The sequence below is a fragment of the Pseudorca crassidens genome, chromosome 21 (assembly GCF_039906515.1).
Source record: "Pseudorca crassidens isolate mPseCra1 chromosome 21, mPseCra1.hap1, whole genome shotgun sequence".
NCBI lineage: Eukaryota > Metazoa > Chordata > Mammalia > Artiodactyla > Delphinidae > Pseudorca > Pseudorca crassidens.
Genome location: NC_090316.1, coordinates 27,524,042 through 27,539,300, shown reverse-complemented (window position 1 = coordinate 27,539,300; position 15,259 = coordinate 27,524,042). Strand labels below are relative to the sequence as shown.

At 53.5% G+C, this 15,259-nt stretch overlaps 1 protein-coding gene across 7 annotated transcripts in view; it reads right to left on the bottom strand.

Moving 5' to 3' along the window:
* Positions 1 to 15,259, bottom strand: part of ARHGEF10 (Rho guanine nucleotide exchange factor 10) — an 88,805-nt gene that overhangs the window by 6,296 nt on the left and 67,250 nt on the right. For all 7 annotated transcript variants that reach the window (XM_067721588.1, XM_067721590.1, XM_067721595.1 and 4 more), the window contains 4 exons: positions 14,993 to 15,198; positions 14,236 to 14,393; positions 12,014 to 12,156; positions 4,592 to 4,766 (listed from right to left, as the gene is read on the bottom strand). In XM_067721588.1, the coding sequence (XP_067577689.1) occupies positions 4,592 to 4,766; positions 12,014 to 12,156; positions 14,236 to 14,393; positions 14,993 to 15,198 (682 nt within the window). The remainder of the gene's footprint in view (positions 1 to 4,591; positions 4,767 to 12,013; positions 12,157 to 14,235; positions 14,394 to 14,992; positions 15,199 to 15,259) is intronic.

Sequence of the window (15,259 nt, the reverse complement as noted above, 5' to 3'; positions counted from 1 at the left end):
AAGCTACCCTCCTGGAAGGAATACAGAAACTGGGGCAGTGGTATAGTCCTGTGGTCCTAGACGTGAATAAATTTCCTTTTTAACACACGAAAGTACTGGCAACAATAAAAACAAGCAGACTCTCGTGACGTGGTCTCAGGGCTCGGTTCCGAGGTTGGCTGTGGGTTTTTATATCATTTAAGTCCACCCACACCCTCATTTTGGTAGCCAAGTCCTGCATATAAGCAAAAACTGTTTGTATGAATAAACTGTTTTGTGATTTATTTGATCGTCCTGAAATATTTTGGTCTGGGAAACTGAGTTTCCTTTAATTCTTCTCCAAAAAAGGAATTTGTGAGTTAAATTTTCTTTCACAGAGAATATATCATTTTTAAAATATCGGCCTAGGACTATTAAAGAAGCATCTGAAATACTTTTAATCTACCGCTTGGCTTTAAAGAAAACTAATGAGGAAAAGGGAATTTCAAACAGCCCACCTCCACAGTGAGAATTAACAGATCCTCGTAAAATATGATGTGAAATAGTTCCAACCACTAATAAAAACATTAAGAAGATCTTACTTTCAAATTACAAAGGATAAAAGTTTACTACTTATTTTCATTCATAAATGCATTTTGAAAGTGACCTTCTATCCCCCTTAGGAATTTTCCCGCCTCTTTGCCTGTAAATAGCATATTAGGAACATCTGACTTTTCATCCTGTCTCCAGCTTTTACATCTGTGTTACGTTATATGCAGTGAAAATCTGGGAAACTCTCTAGTCTCTGTAAAGAAACTCTCTCCAGAAGTGGATCTCTCTAAAGAGAAAGGACAAAACAATTCAAAGGTACAGAAGGTGCCCTGTGTGGCGTCGGGATGGGGAAAAGTCACCGTGTGGGGAAAGGTTACGAAACATGACGAGAAGGGGAAAAACTACATGGTCGGTGGGAAAGACCAACGGAAACAACCCCGGGGCTTCTGGGAGGTGCTCCTGGGAGGACACCCCCAGACCTTCACTTCATCATAACAAACGCGAAAGCAGGGAAAACTGGGATGTTTTTCTTTCTAACTGGTTTGAAAGCCGTCAGTTCCAGCGAATGATGGTTTGTTCCATTTTCAAAGTAGTCTAGGATTCATCTTTAATTTCACATACGAAAGTTTAACTGAATGGTAATTAGGGAACGTGGAGATTTTCCCATTCCGGAGGGTCTGCAGACAGAGCTGCTGAGAGGTGTCCAGGCTACTCCTTGTGGAAGCACCAGCTGTGGCCTTCTGAGCTGGCCAAGCTGCAGGCAGAGGGGCCACCCACTCAGCATCAAAGGGGGCGGCGAGGCGGGAGGGGCGGGGCAGAGATGCCGACAAAGGCTGCAGTTGGCATGGGCCGGAAGTGAGTTATCGACACGAAGGGGCAGGGGGAGCTGGCCGCTGTGTGATGCACGCTCTCCGGAAACCCTGCTGTCCTCTCACACGGGGACACAGGAGCACAGGAGAGGCGGCCAGGTTTATTCAAATGCTCACGAGAAACACACAAACAGGGGAGAGAATAGGAGAAGCAGCCAGCCTTCCAAGTGTGCTTGGAAAGCCTATGACTGGAACCCACTCCTGGCTCCCACCCGGGACAGAGACCAGGGAGGCGGGCAGGTTAGCGCAGGATTAACTGCTGGTTAAAGAGCCGCTGGTTAGCGCAGGATCAACTGCTGGTTAAGGAAGCTGCTAGTTAGCTCAGGATCATCTGCTGGTACAGGAGCTGCTGGTTAGCGTGGGATCAACTGCTGCTTAAGGAGCCGCGGGTTAGCGCGGGATCAATTGCTGCTTAAGGAGCTGCTGGTTAGCGCGGGATCAACTGCTGGTTAAGGAGCCACTGGTTAGCGCAGAATCAACTGCTGGTTAAGGAGCCACTGGTTAGCGCGGAATCAACTGCTGGTTAAGGAGCCACTGGTTAGCGCGGGATCAACTGCTGCTTAAGGAGCCGCTGGTTAGTGCGGGATCAACTGCTGGTTAAGGAAGCTGCTAGTTAGCTCAGGACCAACTGCTGGTTGAGCAGCTGCTGGTTAGCGCAGGATCAACTGCTGGTTAAGGAGCCGCTGGTTAGTGTGGGATCATCTGCTGGTTAAGGAAGCTGCTAGTTAGCTCAGGACCAAAACTGCTGGTTGAGCAGCTGCTGGTTAGCACAGGATGGCACCAGAGCCCAGGGGACACAAAATCCACTCCTCGGTCTGTTCCCTAACTCATAAATAACCTTGAGTCTGGTTTAAGTTGCTGAATTCCCTTATGATGTGGTTGATGGTACTTAGAAGAGTTACACTGACTTTTGTATTACATAGAAAATCGTGCCACTTGATTTGGTTACGTCACCCCTGGAAAGCAACGTGCTCACTCAGCGGGGACCTGGGAAGGCTAATCTGACAGGGGGCGGGGGTCTCAGCACTTTTTCATCCAAATACCCTCCCCTGACTGTTCTGGACAAAGAGGAAACAGCTGCATCCTGACATGACTCACGCAGCCTCCTGACCCGGAGGAGATGCCGCCCTCTGAACCACGGGCTGTAACCACCTTGGGGGCCGGGAAGGTTGACCGACGGCCCCTCGAAATGTGTGTGCTGACCCCAGGTGCCGTCATCCACTGTGTCTGCCAAGTATGATGTGGTTTACGGCAAAGCGCTCGAACTAGTGGTGCTCAGAACAGAGCCCCAAACCAGACAGAAAGATGCAGCTCAGCACACGAGTCCCAGTCCACAGGGGAAAGCGCGCTGAGACCTCGAGGGAACTAAATAGGTTCTCAGTTCTGCTACAAAAAGTCACGAGTTACAGTACAGTATAGTAATTTTTTTTTTCCAATTGTGTTCTTTTTGGCCTGGGAAGGCTTCATCTCTAGAACCTACTGGAATTTTATATTCCAGTGAGAGCACGAAAGGACAGTTTACACGTTATTGCTATATATACATAAAAACCCCACTTGGGCAACATCACGAACACAACTCTAGAATGAGGTTTACCCACGTGTCCAGGATGACGGTGGTCCAAGGACCTGCAATTCCACGGGCTCACATAGGGTGCAAACACGCACTGACACAAGTATTGAAGTGTCAGAGAGGACACAATGAAACACTTCTCACCGCGAAACACTGGCCCAAGGGTAAGGCGATTCAAAGAAGGACAGACAAGACGTGGGTGTCTGGCCTCCCTGTTCCCAAAAATGCAAGAAAATCAGACCAACGTCAGACGCCTTTCTGAGGACCACATTCAAGAACCACTGCCCAGGCGTAGCAAGAGGACTCTCATTCTAAGTGCTCCTGATTTCTGCTCTAACTGTCCACCTTCCTCACATCCGCCAGGTCTAGCAGCTACAAACCTGGGAGTAAAACATGAGATGCAGAGAAAGCACAGAATCCCCGGATACTGGTGACCCTGGACGTATTTCGCACACAGCAGGCAGATGCGGGAGAACACGCCACCCAAAGGCCCCTTCTGCATGGGGCTCGGGCTCGGGAGAAAGAGCCCTAAGTCCTGGCACAGGGATAAGAGGCCCAGGGCGGCGGGGGCCCCAGGGGGGGCAGGGACTGTGTGTGGTGATGGTGACAGCAGGCGGGGCACACCTGCCAAGGGGCCCAGGGACGTGGGGCCGCCAAGTGTCCCCACCTGACCACACGGTCTCCTGGCTCCACAGGAGCCCAGGCGGATCCTGACCTGAACAGTGAAAGCCACGCAGGTGGATAAGAAACAAGGGAGTCATTAACTGGGGGATGGAAAGAAGGAAAGAAAACAAGATGAAGTACAGCCGGTGGCCCAGGTGCAAACAGGTTGCGTGGCCACGGGTATGTGACCGCTGGGCTTTGGTACAACAGGGACCAGGGATTCGAGCACCCTGGGAGGGCTTCCCGCACAGGTCTGTTCACGCGGTGTGGGTGGCAGCCCACGTGCCGCACACCGGATCTTTCTCTTCTCCAACCGGGAGCCAGGAGACGCAGCCAACGTGGGAAAGGAGGGGAATGCCGTGCGGCGTGAGCCTGGTCCTTAAAAGCCCCGTGGAGACGTGGGCCAGTACACACCAGGCACACACACCTGTACACAGCAAGCAACGCATATACACACGAGTTACACACACACACACATTTGCAACATGCTTACACATACTAGCCACATGCCCTGCACAACAAGCCCACACGTGTACATACTAGCACACACCCGTACATAACAAGCCCAGGTGTACATACTAGCCACACGCCAGTACACAGCAAGCCGTGTACATACTAGCCACACGCCCGTACCTAACAAGCTCACACGTGTACATACTAGCCACACACCAGCCACATGCAGCCCCCACACCCCACTCCTGCACCTTGGCTGGTTTGACTCCCACTGCCAGGAACACCCTTCCCGCGTGGGGCTGGCGGAGCCCCGTGGAGCCCCCCCACCAGAGAGTCTCCTTTTCTCTGCCCTTCAACCTCAGATCCTTGCCCCCGCCCCCCGCCCCAGTGCTTTACTAACAGCACTAAACCGTCTGCGATGGGCGGCTCTGAGCTCTAAGAAGGGCGCTTTAGTTCGGGTCACCCGACAGCCCCGAGCCCCGGCCCCAGGGGATGTGGCACCGCCCACCAGCGCCCCAGGGCCCACCTGGCAGCATGTGGTGGACCGGGGTGGCGACGTTGACGTCCTGGAGATGTTTGAGCGTCTCTGTGTGGAAGAGGCGGAGCGTGGACCCCGAGGTGAAGGCGATCCAGATGCCCACGCCGGCAATGGCCATGTGTGAGACCACCATGCCCTCCTCCTGGTGGGCCTCCAGCTGGCTCTGCGGAGACCAAGGAGAAGGCGACGGCGGGGCGTCGGGGGTACAGCACGGAGCTGCACCCCACGTCGCCGTCACGGACCCGCCCTCTGGGCTGCGCGTGAAGCCTCGGGTGGCGCTGTCGTCCCCACCATGCCTGCGTGTCCAGCTGGCCCCCCGGATCTCACCTGCCCTCAACCACCTACAGCAAGGGCACCGTCACCCCAGATCCGCAGGTGCTCAGCAGCGCCCTGGACGCCTGTGGACCATCAGCACCCCCAAACCTGAGCGGGAACGAGGGCCACGTCTGCCTGCGAGGAGGCCTGTACGGGCGGCTAAGCCCCTGCCGAGCTCACAGCGTCCCCTCGGTGTCCAGCCCCGTCCGGTCCCCGGGTGGCCACCTGCTGCTTCTCCGTTTGACCAGGCCCTTCCCAAGCCTCCGGGCTGTGCTCTGCCCCAGGTCTCCATCCCGACAACCCTGCCCACAGGGCCCCCGAGAGGGAACTTTTGGAACTTGTCCCCATGGTGGACGGGCTGGTGCTGGGCAGCTGTGGTCACTGCCTACCAGGGATTGGCGGGGGGCCGGTGGGGTGAAGCTTGGAGACACAGTGAGAAGAAACACTACCCTCAAAGAAGTCCTCTTAGCCCACAGCACGTCACAATCCTGCACAGCTCTCTAGCCTGAAAAGAGGTAACTTAAAACCCCCTAGGAAAAAAACAGGCTTATGCCTCTGTCCCCTTCCTCAAGGACTGAGAACAGTGCGGGACGCTCTTTACAACCCACTATGCGGCCGAGGGGGCCAAAGGCGCCATCCTCGCACGCCTACCCGCGTGGAAAGGGCTCGCCGGTTAGCCCCTCACGCTGCACCCACGCCGCGCGGCACTCCCGAGCTGGACCGAGGGGGACACGTGAGTCTCTGATTTTGTCGGAAGGGAGGCTGCCCGTCCAAGGGCACCACACCTTGTTTTAAGTGAAGACTGCAGCTGGACAGGCAGGGCTGAAGAGCGGCCTGGGGGTCGTCCTGAAGCCGGGACTCAGGCGTGACAGTGATTCTGGAGTTCGCAGACGCCCCCGATGGCCTGAGCGCTCAGTCCTGCCATCACCACCTGCCCGGGGCCGCACGTTACCTCCGGAGTACCCGCGCACCTCCCGGGAGGGAAGACGAGGACCCTGCTCTCGGGACGGACAACTGGCTCGGGCCCTCGGCCCCTCCTGCAGCCAAAGCCGGGGGGCCGCCGTTTCCTCCGAGATGCCCGTGCTATGCTCACCTCCACAGACATCTCCCTCCGCGCACGTGTGCACCCTCCCACAAAGCGACCCCGATCATCACAGGTCTAATTTAAACACGCGTCAGTGGGGACGAGCCGGTGCCGGCGGTTAGGAAGGACCCCCGAGTTCTTACAGAGTGAGTCCTCCTGAGTAAACACGTATGACTGGAAACGCTGGGCCACACGGCAACTCCACGTTTCACTTTTTGAGGAAGGACAGACTGTTTTCCAACAGCTGCCCCATGTCACGTCCCCATCGGCGATGCGTGCAGCTCTCGACTTCTCCGCGTCCTCTCGGCACTTGTTAACGTCCCTTCTCTATTGCTGTCATCCTCGTGGGCGTGACGTGATGTCTCATGGTGGCTTTGGTTTGCATTTCCCTAAGGACTAAGGATGGTGCACACCCTTCCCTGTGTGGCCGACTGTGTATCTTCTTTGTAGAAATGTCCGTTCGGATCCTTGGTCCGTGTCTGAACTGGACTATTTTTCTTTTGATCGTTGATCTGTAGTTATATAAGCTGTTTGTTACGCACTGTCGGCAGATACACGATTCTTAAGTATTTTCTGCCGTTCCGTGGGTCGTCTTTTCACTTTGCGGACAGCCCGTGGAGGTGGCTTGGGCTGCCCTGTACCACAGAAACAGACATGGCTTTCCTCTCCGGCAGGCTTCAAGGGGATAGCTTCCATGCTGTTTTGTGAACCGGCACAGATCCCCTCGGAGGAAGCCCACTGCCGAGATCAGGGCTGCAGGAAGCGGTAGTACTTTCGCGTCCCACTGCCCTGTGTGTGTATCACCGCGCAGTTAGGTTTCAGCAGCAGAGCGGGGCTGACGGGGAGGAACGGGGCAAGCGGCCCACCCCTCCCACATGCGCTGAGTCTCGGCCTCACGGCTCTGCGTCTCTGAAGAGGAAAAGCCCAGCTGGTCCTTCGGGTCAGCTCAGGACAGAGCGCTCCCTGCTCCCGGAAGGCCATCTCTGGCAGAGCAAGGCGGCTTCCAAAGAGAGGTTAAAAAGGGAAGAAAAACGTCACGTGATGCTGAGAAGTCCTTGTGCTACCTGAGCGTAAAGGAGCACAGGTACTCGCTCTCCCGGCTGCTGGCTCTTTCACAGTTACTGTTGAAACTTCTTGTGGAAGAAGAGAGAAACTCGCGGTCTGCTGGTCCTCAACCCCCGCTTCTTTCTAAGAACTCAGCAAGCCCGGGGAGGAGGCAGCCCAGAGCCGCTGCTGGTCGGGGCCCACCCCGTCCCTGCCGTCCAGCGGCTCCGTTCGGTTACTGCCTTGGCCGCCCCACTCCCATCCTCTGTCTTGCGGGCCATCTTGTCCCACGCGTCCTGCACGCTGCTTCCCGGCCGTCCTGTGGCCACCTCCACCGCTGCAGCGGCTGCCCGGGTCCACCACTGTCTGCTCACGGGTCTTCGGCGTCTCACAACTGGCTGTTTTTCTTTACAGAAGTGCCTCGTTCTGCAAAGTCTACCTCAGATTCTCCCTCTCTGTCCTCCACCCACGGGGAGTGGAATTCTCCCGACAGATCTCTGGAACAACCTTCTCAGTGAGTCTTCAGTCCCCAGTCTCACCCCCCTTTCAACTCCTTGCAAAAAAAAGTCCTCGGAGAAGACAGATTTCCTGGCGTCTGTCCCTTGGTTAAATCCCCACATGGCCCCCGTCGCGCACAGCGTGGCGGGGCTCAGGACCTCACGCGCCGATCTGCCCCGGGAACCGAGCCAAGCGCGGCTGCCCTCACGGTCACGGCCTCGGCCTCACCAGAGCTGCCCAGACGGGCCCCGTGAGCGCTCACGGCAACAGAGGCTGAAACCCCGGGAACCGAGGCGGGGACCGCACGCTCCTGCGTGCGAGGGACCAGGTGCCCTCCGACCACACCTGCGCCAACCCCACGTCCCCACGCGCGGACTCACCCTGTTTCTGGGCAAAGGTCCTCCAGGAACTGCCTTCTCGTGTCCTGACACACAGCACTCCTCCTCTGAGATGTCGTGCGTTTTTGCCGCCCGCTGAAGTCCTCCTCTCCCCGGACAGGGCGGCTTTACGGGCCTGTGACCCTCGCGGGGTCTCAGGCTCAGAGGGCTCCGCACCTGGCGTGATGCTCGGGCTGCTGGCATCTCGGAGTCCGGGCTAACTGACGTTGGACGTGGGGCCCTGCAGGTGCCGTAGCCAGTCCTGACCCCAGACCTGCCCCCAGGGGCCAGGTAGCTGGTGCTGCCCTCACCTGTTCCGGCACGGCACCTGGCCTGTGAGTTCTTCCTGGGCTTTGGGTTTTTTTGGACAGCACTGTACTTCTTAAATGTGTGACACGTTTGTGCTGGATGATGGGTGATGTGAACGATGATTTATCTCTGGGATGCTGGCCATTGTCTCCCACCTTCTCAGAGGCTTGGTCTTCTGTGTGAAAACAGGAACTTTGGGCAACAGGGTGTCGGAGTCTCCTGCCACCTTGAAATCATGCGGATCTGAAGGTCTCTGCAGGGTAGGGTAGCAGGGCCGGGACCGGCAGTAGGTGTTCAAGAACCGGTCTGCCTGCCAGCTTGGGTCTGTCGCCTCTGTGCCCTGCATTCGTGTCTTTCTATACGATGACGGGAATTTATCTCATCAGGAAAAAAACGCATCAACTCAGAAAACGCTCTGCTACTAGGTCACCTTTAGTATCGTATCCATTTCATTCTTTCATTCTATTTTTGTCTTCAACGTTGGGGGTAGGGTTGGAAGGAAAGCTTTTTCTTCTTCTCCTGTCCTTCTGTCTGTCTGTCCTGAGTCAGGAACACTGCACATTGCAGAAAATCGAGAGTAAGGAAGGACAGGTCTTACTTTAAACAGCTCCAGTAATTAAACCGAAACTACCTGTGAAATCGGGGCTCCGAGAAACAAAGCTGTGAGGTCAGCACCCGCCGTATCCTCAACAAACCGCCCGCTCTTCAACGTCAGGTTGCTTTCAGAGCTGCGTCCATGTTCCTAAAGCTCAACGTTTTCTTAAAGGGCATGAAGTAAACCCCGTGAAGGAGGCCCTACGTAGCTGGGAAGGAAGAAAGAAGGCGCCCCCCCACCCCAGATCCAGATGCAATGACTGCAGCTTCATTACGTGCATTTAACGCTTATGCTTCCCCGTCTGCTTCCCCTGACCTGGCGGGAAGGCGGGGAGTTTTATTGCGGCCGCGCTGGGCACGCACAGCCCGCCTGGCTCGGCACCTCTGGGTGAGGTGCTCGGCGCTGCCCCATCAGAACGCCGAGCTGGCACTGCAGCCCCGCTGTCCCCGCTGCAACTGTGCCAACCACTGCCGTGCAGAGGCCACCGCGAGAACGTTCATGCCCCTGGACATCAGAACTCACACCCTGCTCAGCCCACCGCAGAGCGAGTGAAGCCTCGTGGCCCCATGTCGCTGGCCCTACAGACAGGCACATTCAGGGAGTTTCCCTGTAGCAGCTGCCCTCACCCCAACCAAAGAGGCTGCAGACGCATTGCGGTTTCAAGCCTGCAGAGCTGCACTGGCGCCCCAACTGTGGTTTCCCTGCCCGGCGGAACTACTGGATAAATTACGTTTGTTAATAACAGAGTAGATTTGCTTCTCTCTCTATAAACACATTTCCTCCTTTTGGTACTAAAAATGCACAGAAAGGAGGCTCTTATTTAAATCCAAATATGTTACTTCTGAGCCTTCAAGATTTACAGCATATACATCCTTTGGAGCATGTGGAAATAACCCTTTAATGACAATAAGGTCATAACGTTATGTTAGTCTGGAATCGCCTTGGCGGCAGCTATAGAAACCATCATTCCGGCTTTTGGTACGAATTTATGGCAAAATTAACGTATTGGTTTTGGAGAGATGTTCTAAAGAAAGATTGTTACGTTATTATTCCTTCTCTGTGAAAAGAAACTGAAATACAGCTAACAGAATGCTATTTCTGGCTCTTGTATATTTACTCTAATAATAATTTATTCTAGTAATAAATGGCAACCACTACTGGGGTGCTCTTTGCTGGCAATATTACCTCTCATTTTGATGAGGAAGTTGGTTGATCGCCAGCTTGTGGATCAGAGCCTGAGGCCCAGGTGAGCGGCTCACCTGCGACCACCGTGCAGTGCAGGGTTGAGTTAGGATCTGGAATCTGACCCTCACTACGTCACCGATAAGGTGCGACACTGCTGGTGTACAAGGCAGTGGAATACAGCCCAGCAGTGGTTACAGCGTCTATAAAGTGCCCTGCACAGGGGCCGTGGTTAATGACCTCTCCACACCCCACTGAGGGTTTCTTATTACTCTGAGGCACGTGAAGTAAAAAGGAGCAGGTGGAGAGAAGTAGAAACAAGAAGTTACCATAAAAATACTGGGCAGAGACTTCCCTGGCGGTCCAGTGGTTAGGACTGCGCTCTCACTGCCAAGGCCCTGGGTTCAATCCCTGGTCAGGGAACTAAGATCCCAGAAGCCACGCGGTGCGGTGGGGGAAAAAAAAAAACAAAAAAACGAGCAAAAGCAATTTCACAGGTTTGTCTCCTGCCTCCTATTCTGGACATCAGCCCCATCTCCTCTATGGCTGGCCGGCTGACCGGCTGACCCCGTCACTTGAGGAGGCTCCGTCCTGCGGGCCCCTGGGGAGCTCACGTCGGAAACAACACAGGTGGAAGAACGGTTTGCAGTCTGACAGCAAGAGTGCCAGCCTAGAGTCCATGCGGGACCGAGCTCCTGGCCACAGCACCTCGGCTCCTGGGCGTGGACCTGTTCCCCAAGCCGCCCACAGGGATTCGGGGCAGCATCTGAAGAGGCCCCGGATCCACAGAGAGATGGGCCCACCCCCTGCAACCCTCACCTGAACACACTTCCCTTCCCACTACCTTCCTTGTGAGGGTTGCGAGATTTTCACTTGTGAGGTAGTTCACTGGCTGCAAAAGCACCCGTGTTATAGGAGTTTCCTTAGGGCAGAGTGGAGCGAAGAGACAGACGGTGATGAACAGGTAGGAAATAAGTAGGTCTGTCTCATCTTTAACAATAAAAGGAGTAATATGGCTAAACACATTACATGTGTATCGCATGTTTTAGTAACATGGCTAAAACATTCAAGAGGTCCAATGAGAAGTGAAATTCATCTTCTCCATGTGTATATATGTACACACACAATACACGTGTATGGCTACATGTTTACGTACGCCCACGTGTGAGTACACTATCTGTGTGTGTGTATTGTGAGTACGTCGCCTACTTGTATTTCTTCTTCTGTGAGCTGCCTGTTCATGTCCTTTGAACGTTTTCTATTAGCTTGGTTTCTTCTCTTTAACTTAGCAAGAATCCTCTTTCTATAAGAACACTAACACTTGGTGGCAGGTGCAGCAAATATTTTATCAGTTTTCATTTACGAGAGTTTTGATACAAACAACACACAGTAGATGTTAAAAAAAAAAAAAGGTTCTCAAACTTCACCAAATTTATCATATTCTTTACCGTGGCAACTTCTAGGTATACGACGTATCTGGAAAGATCCCCCCACTGCAAAGTCACGGAACCATCCTACTGTTTGTACCTTGTCAGTCTGTGGCTTTGTTTGTAATTCTAACATCCCTCGCTCCAGAATGCCGCCAATGGTGAACAGCTGGGGCCTGAGACGCAGTCTGGTTTCTCCCAATGACTATGATCTCTACTGAATAATCCATTTATCACACTGACTTGAAACGCCTCTTCAATCAAACACTAATTTTCCACATGTCCTTGAACACTTACTAGTATGTTCATACCGAATACACCTTTTAAAGTAACGTCTGTGTTAAAGGTAAATAACAATCAGTCCCTGGATGTCGCTAGACAAGGGCTGTGGGACTTTCGAGTTAATCCTTCCTTCTAAGCCACACTAGGAGGGATTTTCTTTCCGCACAGAGCCGCAGGCAGGACACTGCCTGACCTTTCTACCCGCGAGGGGCGATCCTCGACATCAGCCTGGGAAGTTAGTCGCACTGGTTCTGAAGTGCGTCTTCCCGCACTGTGTAGCCACTTAAAATGACTTACCTCCACGGCGTGAGTCTCCACGCTGATTACAGACACTTGACCTCCAGACGCCGCCCACAGTGTGTCTTCCATCATTAGCAGACTTCGAACTGGGAGGACGCCTAATTTTATCACTGTTTGAGGTTCGGAATTCCAGGATCCATCTTAAAAGAAGATATTTCTTTCAATTTCATTCAAATTCAGTTTCTCAAACAGACATTTCTCCAAAGAAGAAATACAGATGGGCAACAGGTACATGAAAAGGTGCTCAACATCACTCATCATCAGGGAAATGCAAATCAAAACCACAATGAGATGTCACCTCGCACCTATCAGAACAGCCATCATCAAAAATACAAGAAAATACAAGTATTGGTGAGGATGTGAAGAAGTGACAACCCTTGTGCACTCTCGGTGGGAATGTAATAAATTGGTGCAGCCACTGTGGAAAACAGTATAGAGGTTCCTCAAAAAACTAAAAATAGAACTGCCGTACGATCCAGCAATTCTAGTCCTTGGTATATAACCGAACAAAACGAAAACACTAATTTGAAATGACACTTGCACCCCAATGTTCAATGCAGTACTATTTACAGCAGCCAAGACCTGGAAGCAACCTAAGTGTCTATTAACAGATGAACGGATAAAGAAGATGTGGTACCTACATACGATGGAATATTACTCAGCCATAAAAAAGAATGAAATCTTGCCATTCGTGACAACACGATGGAACTTGAGGGCATTATGCCAACTGAAATGAGTCAGACAGAGAAAGACAAATACCATATGATCTCACTTTTATGTGGGATCTAAGAAAGCCAAACTCATAGAAACAGAGAGTAGAAGGGTGGTTGACAGGGGCTGTGGGTGGGAAAATGGGAGATGTTGGCAAAGGGTTCAAACTTCAGGCATAAGATGAATAAGCTCTGAGGATCTAGCGCACAGCATTACGATTACAGTTAACAACACTGTATGGCACACTTAAGAGTTGTTAAGAGACTAGATCTTAAATGTTCTCACCACAAAAAAGCAACGGTACGTATGTGACGGGATGGAGGTGCGAGCTGGCAGACGGTGGTGATCATTTTGCGACATGCATCTAATCAAGACACTGTACACCTCAAATCTACACGATGTTATATGTCAGTTACAGCTCAATAAAGCTGGGAAAAAAGGTTCAAATACCCCCTCTCCAATTAAATAACTCAAAATGAAGCCTAAATACACTCATAACACTGGAAGAAATGGACACAGACACTCCAAATCAAGTTGGGAGGCCTGCTAGACCAGACATATTATAGGAATTTCAAAATTTCAACTTGTTAATAATTCCCATGAAATTTAATCTCTACCGGATCAGTGGAAAAAACAACTTGAATGAGCAAAGCCGTGCTGCCAAAGCCAGATAAAGGTCGCAGAGAAGAGAAACAGAGAATCCCACGATAACCACTCACATGGTTCTAAATAAACGTGTATTTAAACACAAATCCCATCCAGCAGGAGAGAAACAACGCGTCCTCGGCAGAGCAATCATGCCCCCCGAGGTGCCCCTGATCCTGACACCCACCCCCACCCCCGGAATCCGCCTTCAGAAGGAACGGCTCCTGCCCTTCCAGCCCCTCGCGTCCCAGGGACCTGCAGTGGCTCTAGCCTCAGGACTCCTGAGATGGACGCTCCTCCTCCAGGGCTCGCCTGACTGCCGTCCTCCAAAGAGCCTGGACCCCAATGCCTGCAGGCGCTCCTCCCAGGGCTCCTGAGCCCCCCAGTCTCCCCCGCAAGCTGGCCTAAGCCCTAGTTTTATGGTCTGTTTATGGTCCAACCCCTCAGGGTGTGAGAAGTAGGACTGCTCGAGTCTGTGGCCACAGGGGATCAGCCCAGGGTCTCCGGGCCCCCAGCCTGGTGACAGCCACACCACACCGAAGGGGCATGCACCTCACTCCACCCCAAAGAGAAGCCCCGAGGGCCCTGAGCAAGGGCAGGATAAAGGCCTGCACTGAACGCATCCCTTTGAGGAACACGGAGAAGCCAGCAGGAGGACTGACTTTGCAACGATGGCGGGTGGCTGTCTGTCTCACACACTCCTTTAAGGACCGAGCGAGTCACAGGTGCCTCGGGACGAGGGGTGATAAAAGCCGATGAGCCTCGCGTTCTGCGAGGCCCGGTGCAGAGTGACACTCCCTCGGCCCACCCCAGGCGCGGCCGTGGCCCCTGCCGCCCTGCAGACGCGCCTGTGTCCCGCTCACCGTCCGCCCTGGCGTAGATGGCCACAGCCCCGTTGACCAGGCCGGCGTACAGGCTCTGGGGCGTGCAGGCCAAGCTCATGACCGTGGATTTCTCGGGAGTAAAGAAGTGCTGGAGCCGCACCTTCTTGGAGCCTTGGCTGCTTTTATAAATGGAAATGCTGGAAAAGAGAAATGGCAGCTCATGGGTACGTTTGCTCACAGGAAGTGCAAGCCCGCCGAGCAGAACCACGTTCGACCTTCCTGTCCTTCCCCCGCATCCTGCCACTCCTTCCAGAAACATCCCACTTGGCCGTGTTGTAAAGACGGCTACCACTTTGATCTCCCTCTTTTTTCTTTTAAAAGAGAAGTTCTCCGTTATTAAACAAACAAACAAACACCTTAGTTCTTCCTGTAGATCTAGGAACTTCACATCAGGAAAATCATCGTAACTCTCCTTTATACTCTGACCATGTTCCGTGTGAGAATAACACAGAACAAGGCTCTGTCTCATTGCAAAGTGTAAGCGTGACGTGCACTTTAAAGCACGAACAAGGATGAAGCGTGTCCACGGCAAAGGGCAGGAAGAACTAGAACTTTCCCCGCAAGGAGCTGCTGCCCCCCTGGGTTTCCTAGGGTGACTTCCTCAGTCACTGGCTCCTTCAAAGTCCTGGACCCAACAGTCTCCACCCGCGTCCCAACAGAGGGGGGTCAGGGAGGGGCTGGCGGACTCCGCCGCCTCGCGGCTGGCAAAGCCGAGGGGCCCGTGTGCGACGCTCACCTCCCCTCCTCCGTCCCCAGGCAGACGGTGGGGATGCCCAGCACTCGGCCCCCCGTGCTCTCGGGCTCCCGGGGCCTGTCCTCTGCGGGCACATACACCATGCACAGGACGCGGGACTCCACGTTGAAGCACTCGATGACCTTGGGGCTGGAGTTTTGAAAGGAGACGATGGCTATCTGACCCATCTGACTGGTGCAGCTTCCGATCTGGGGGGTTCGGGAGGGAAGAAGTGGGCTGCAAGGGGCTCCACAGCACGTGCACGGCTGA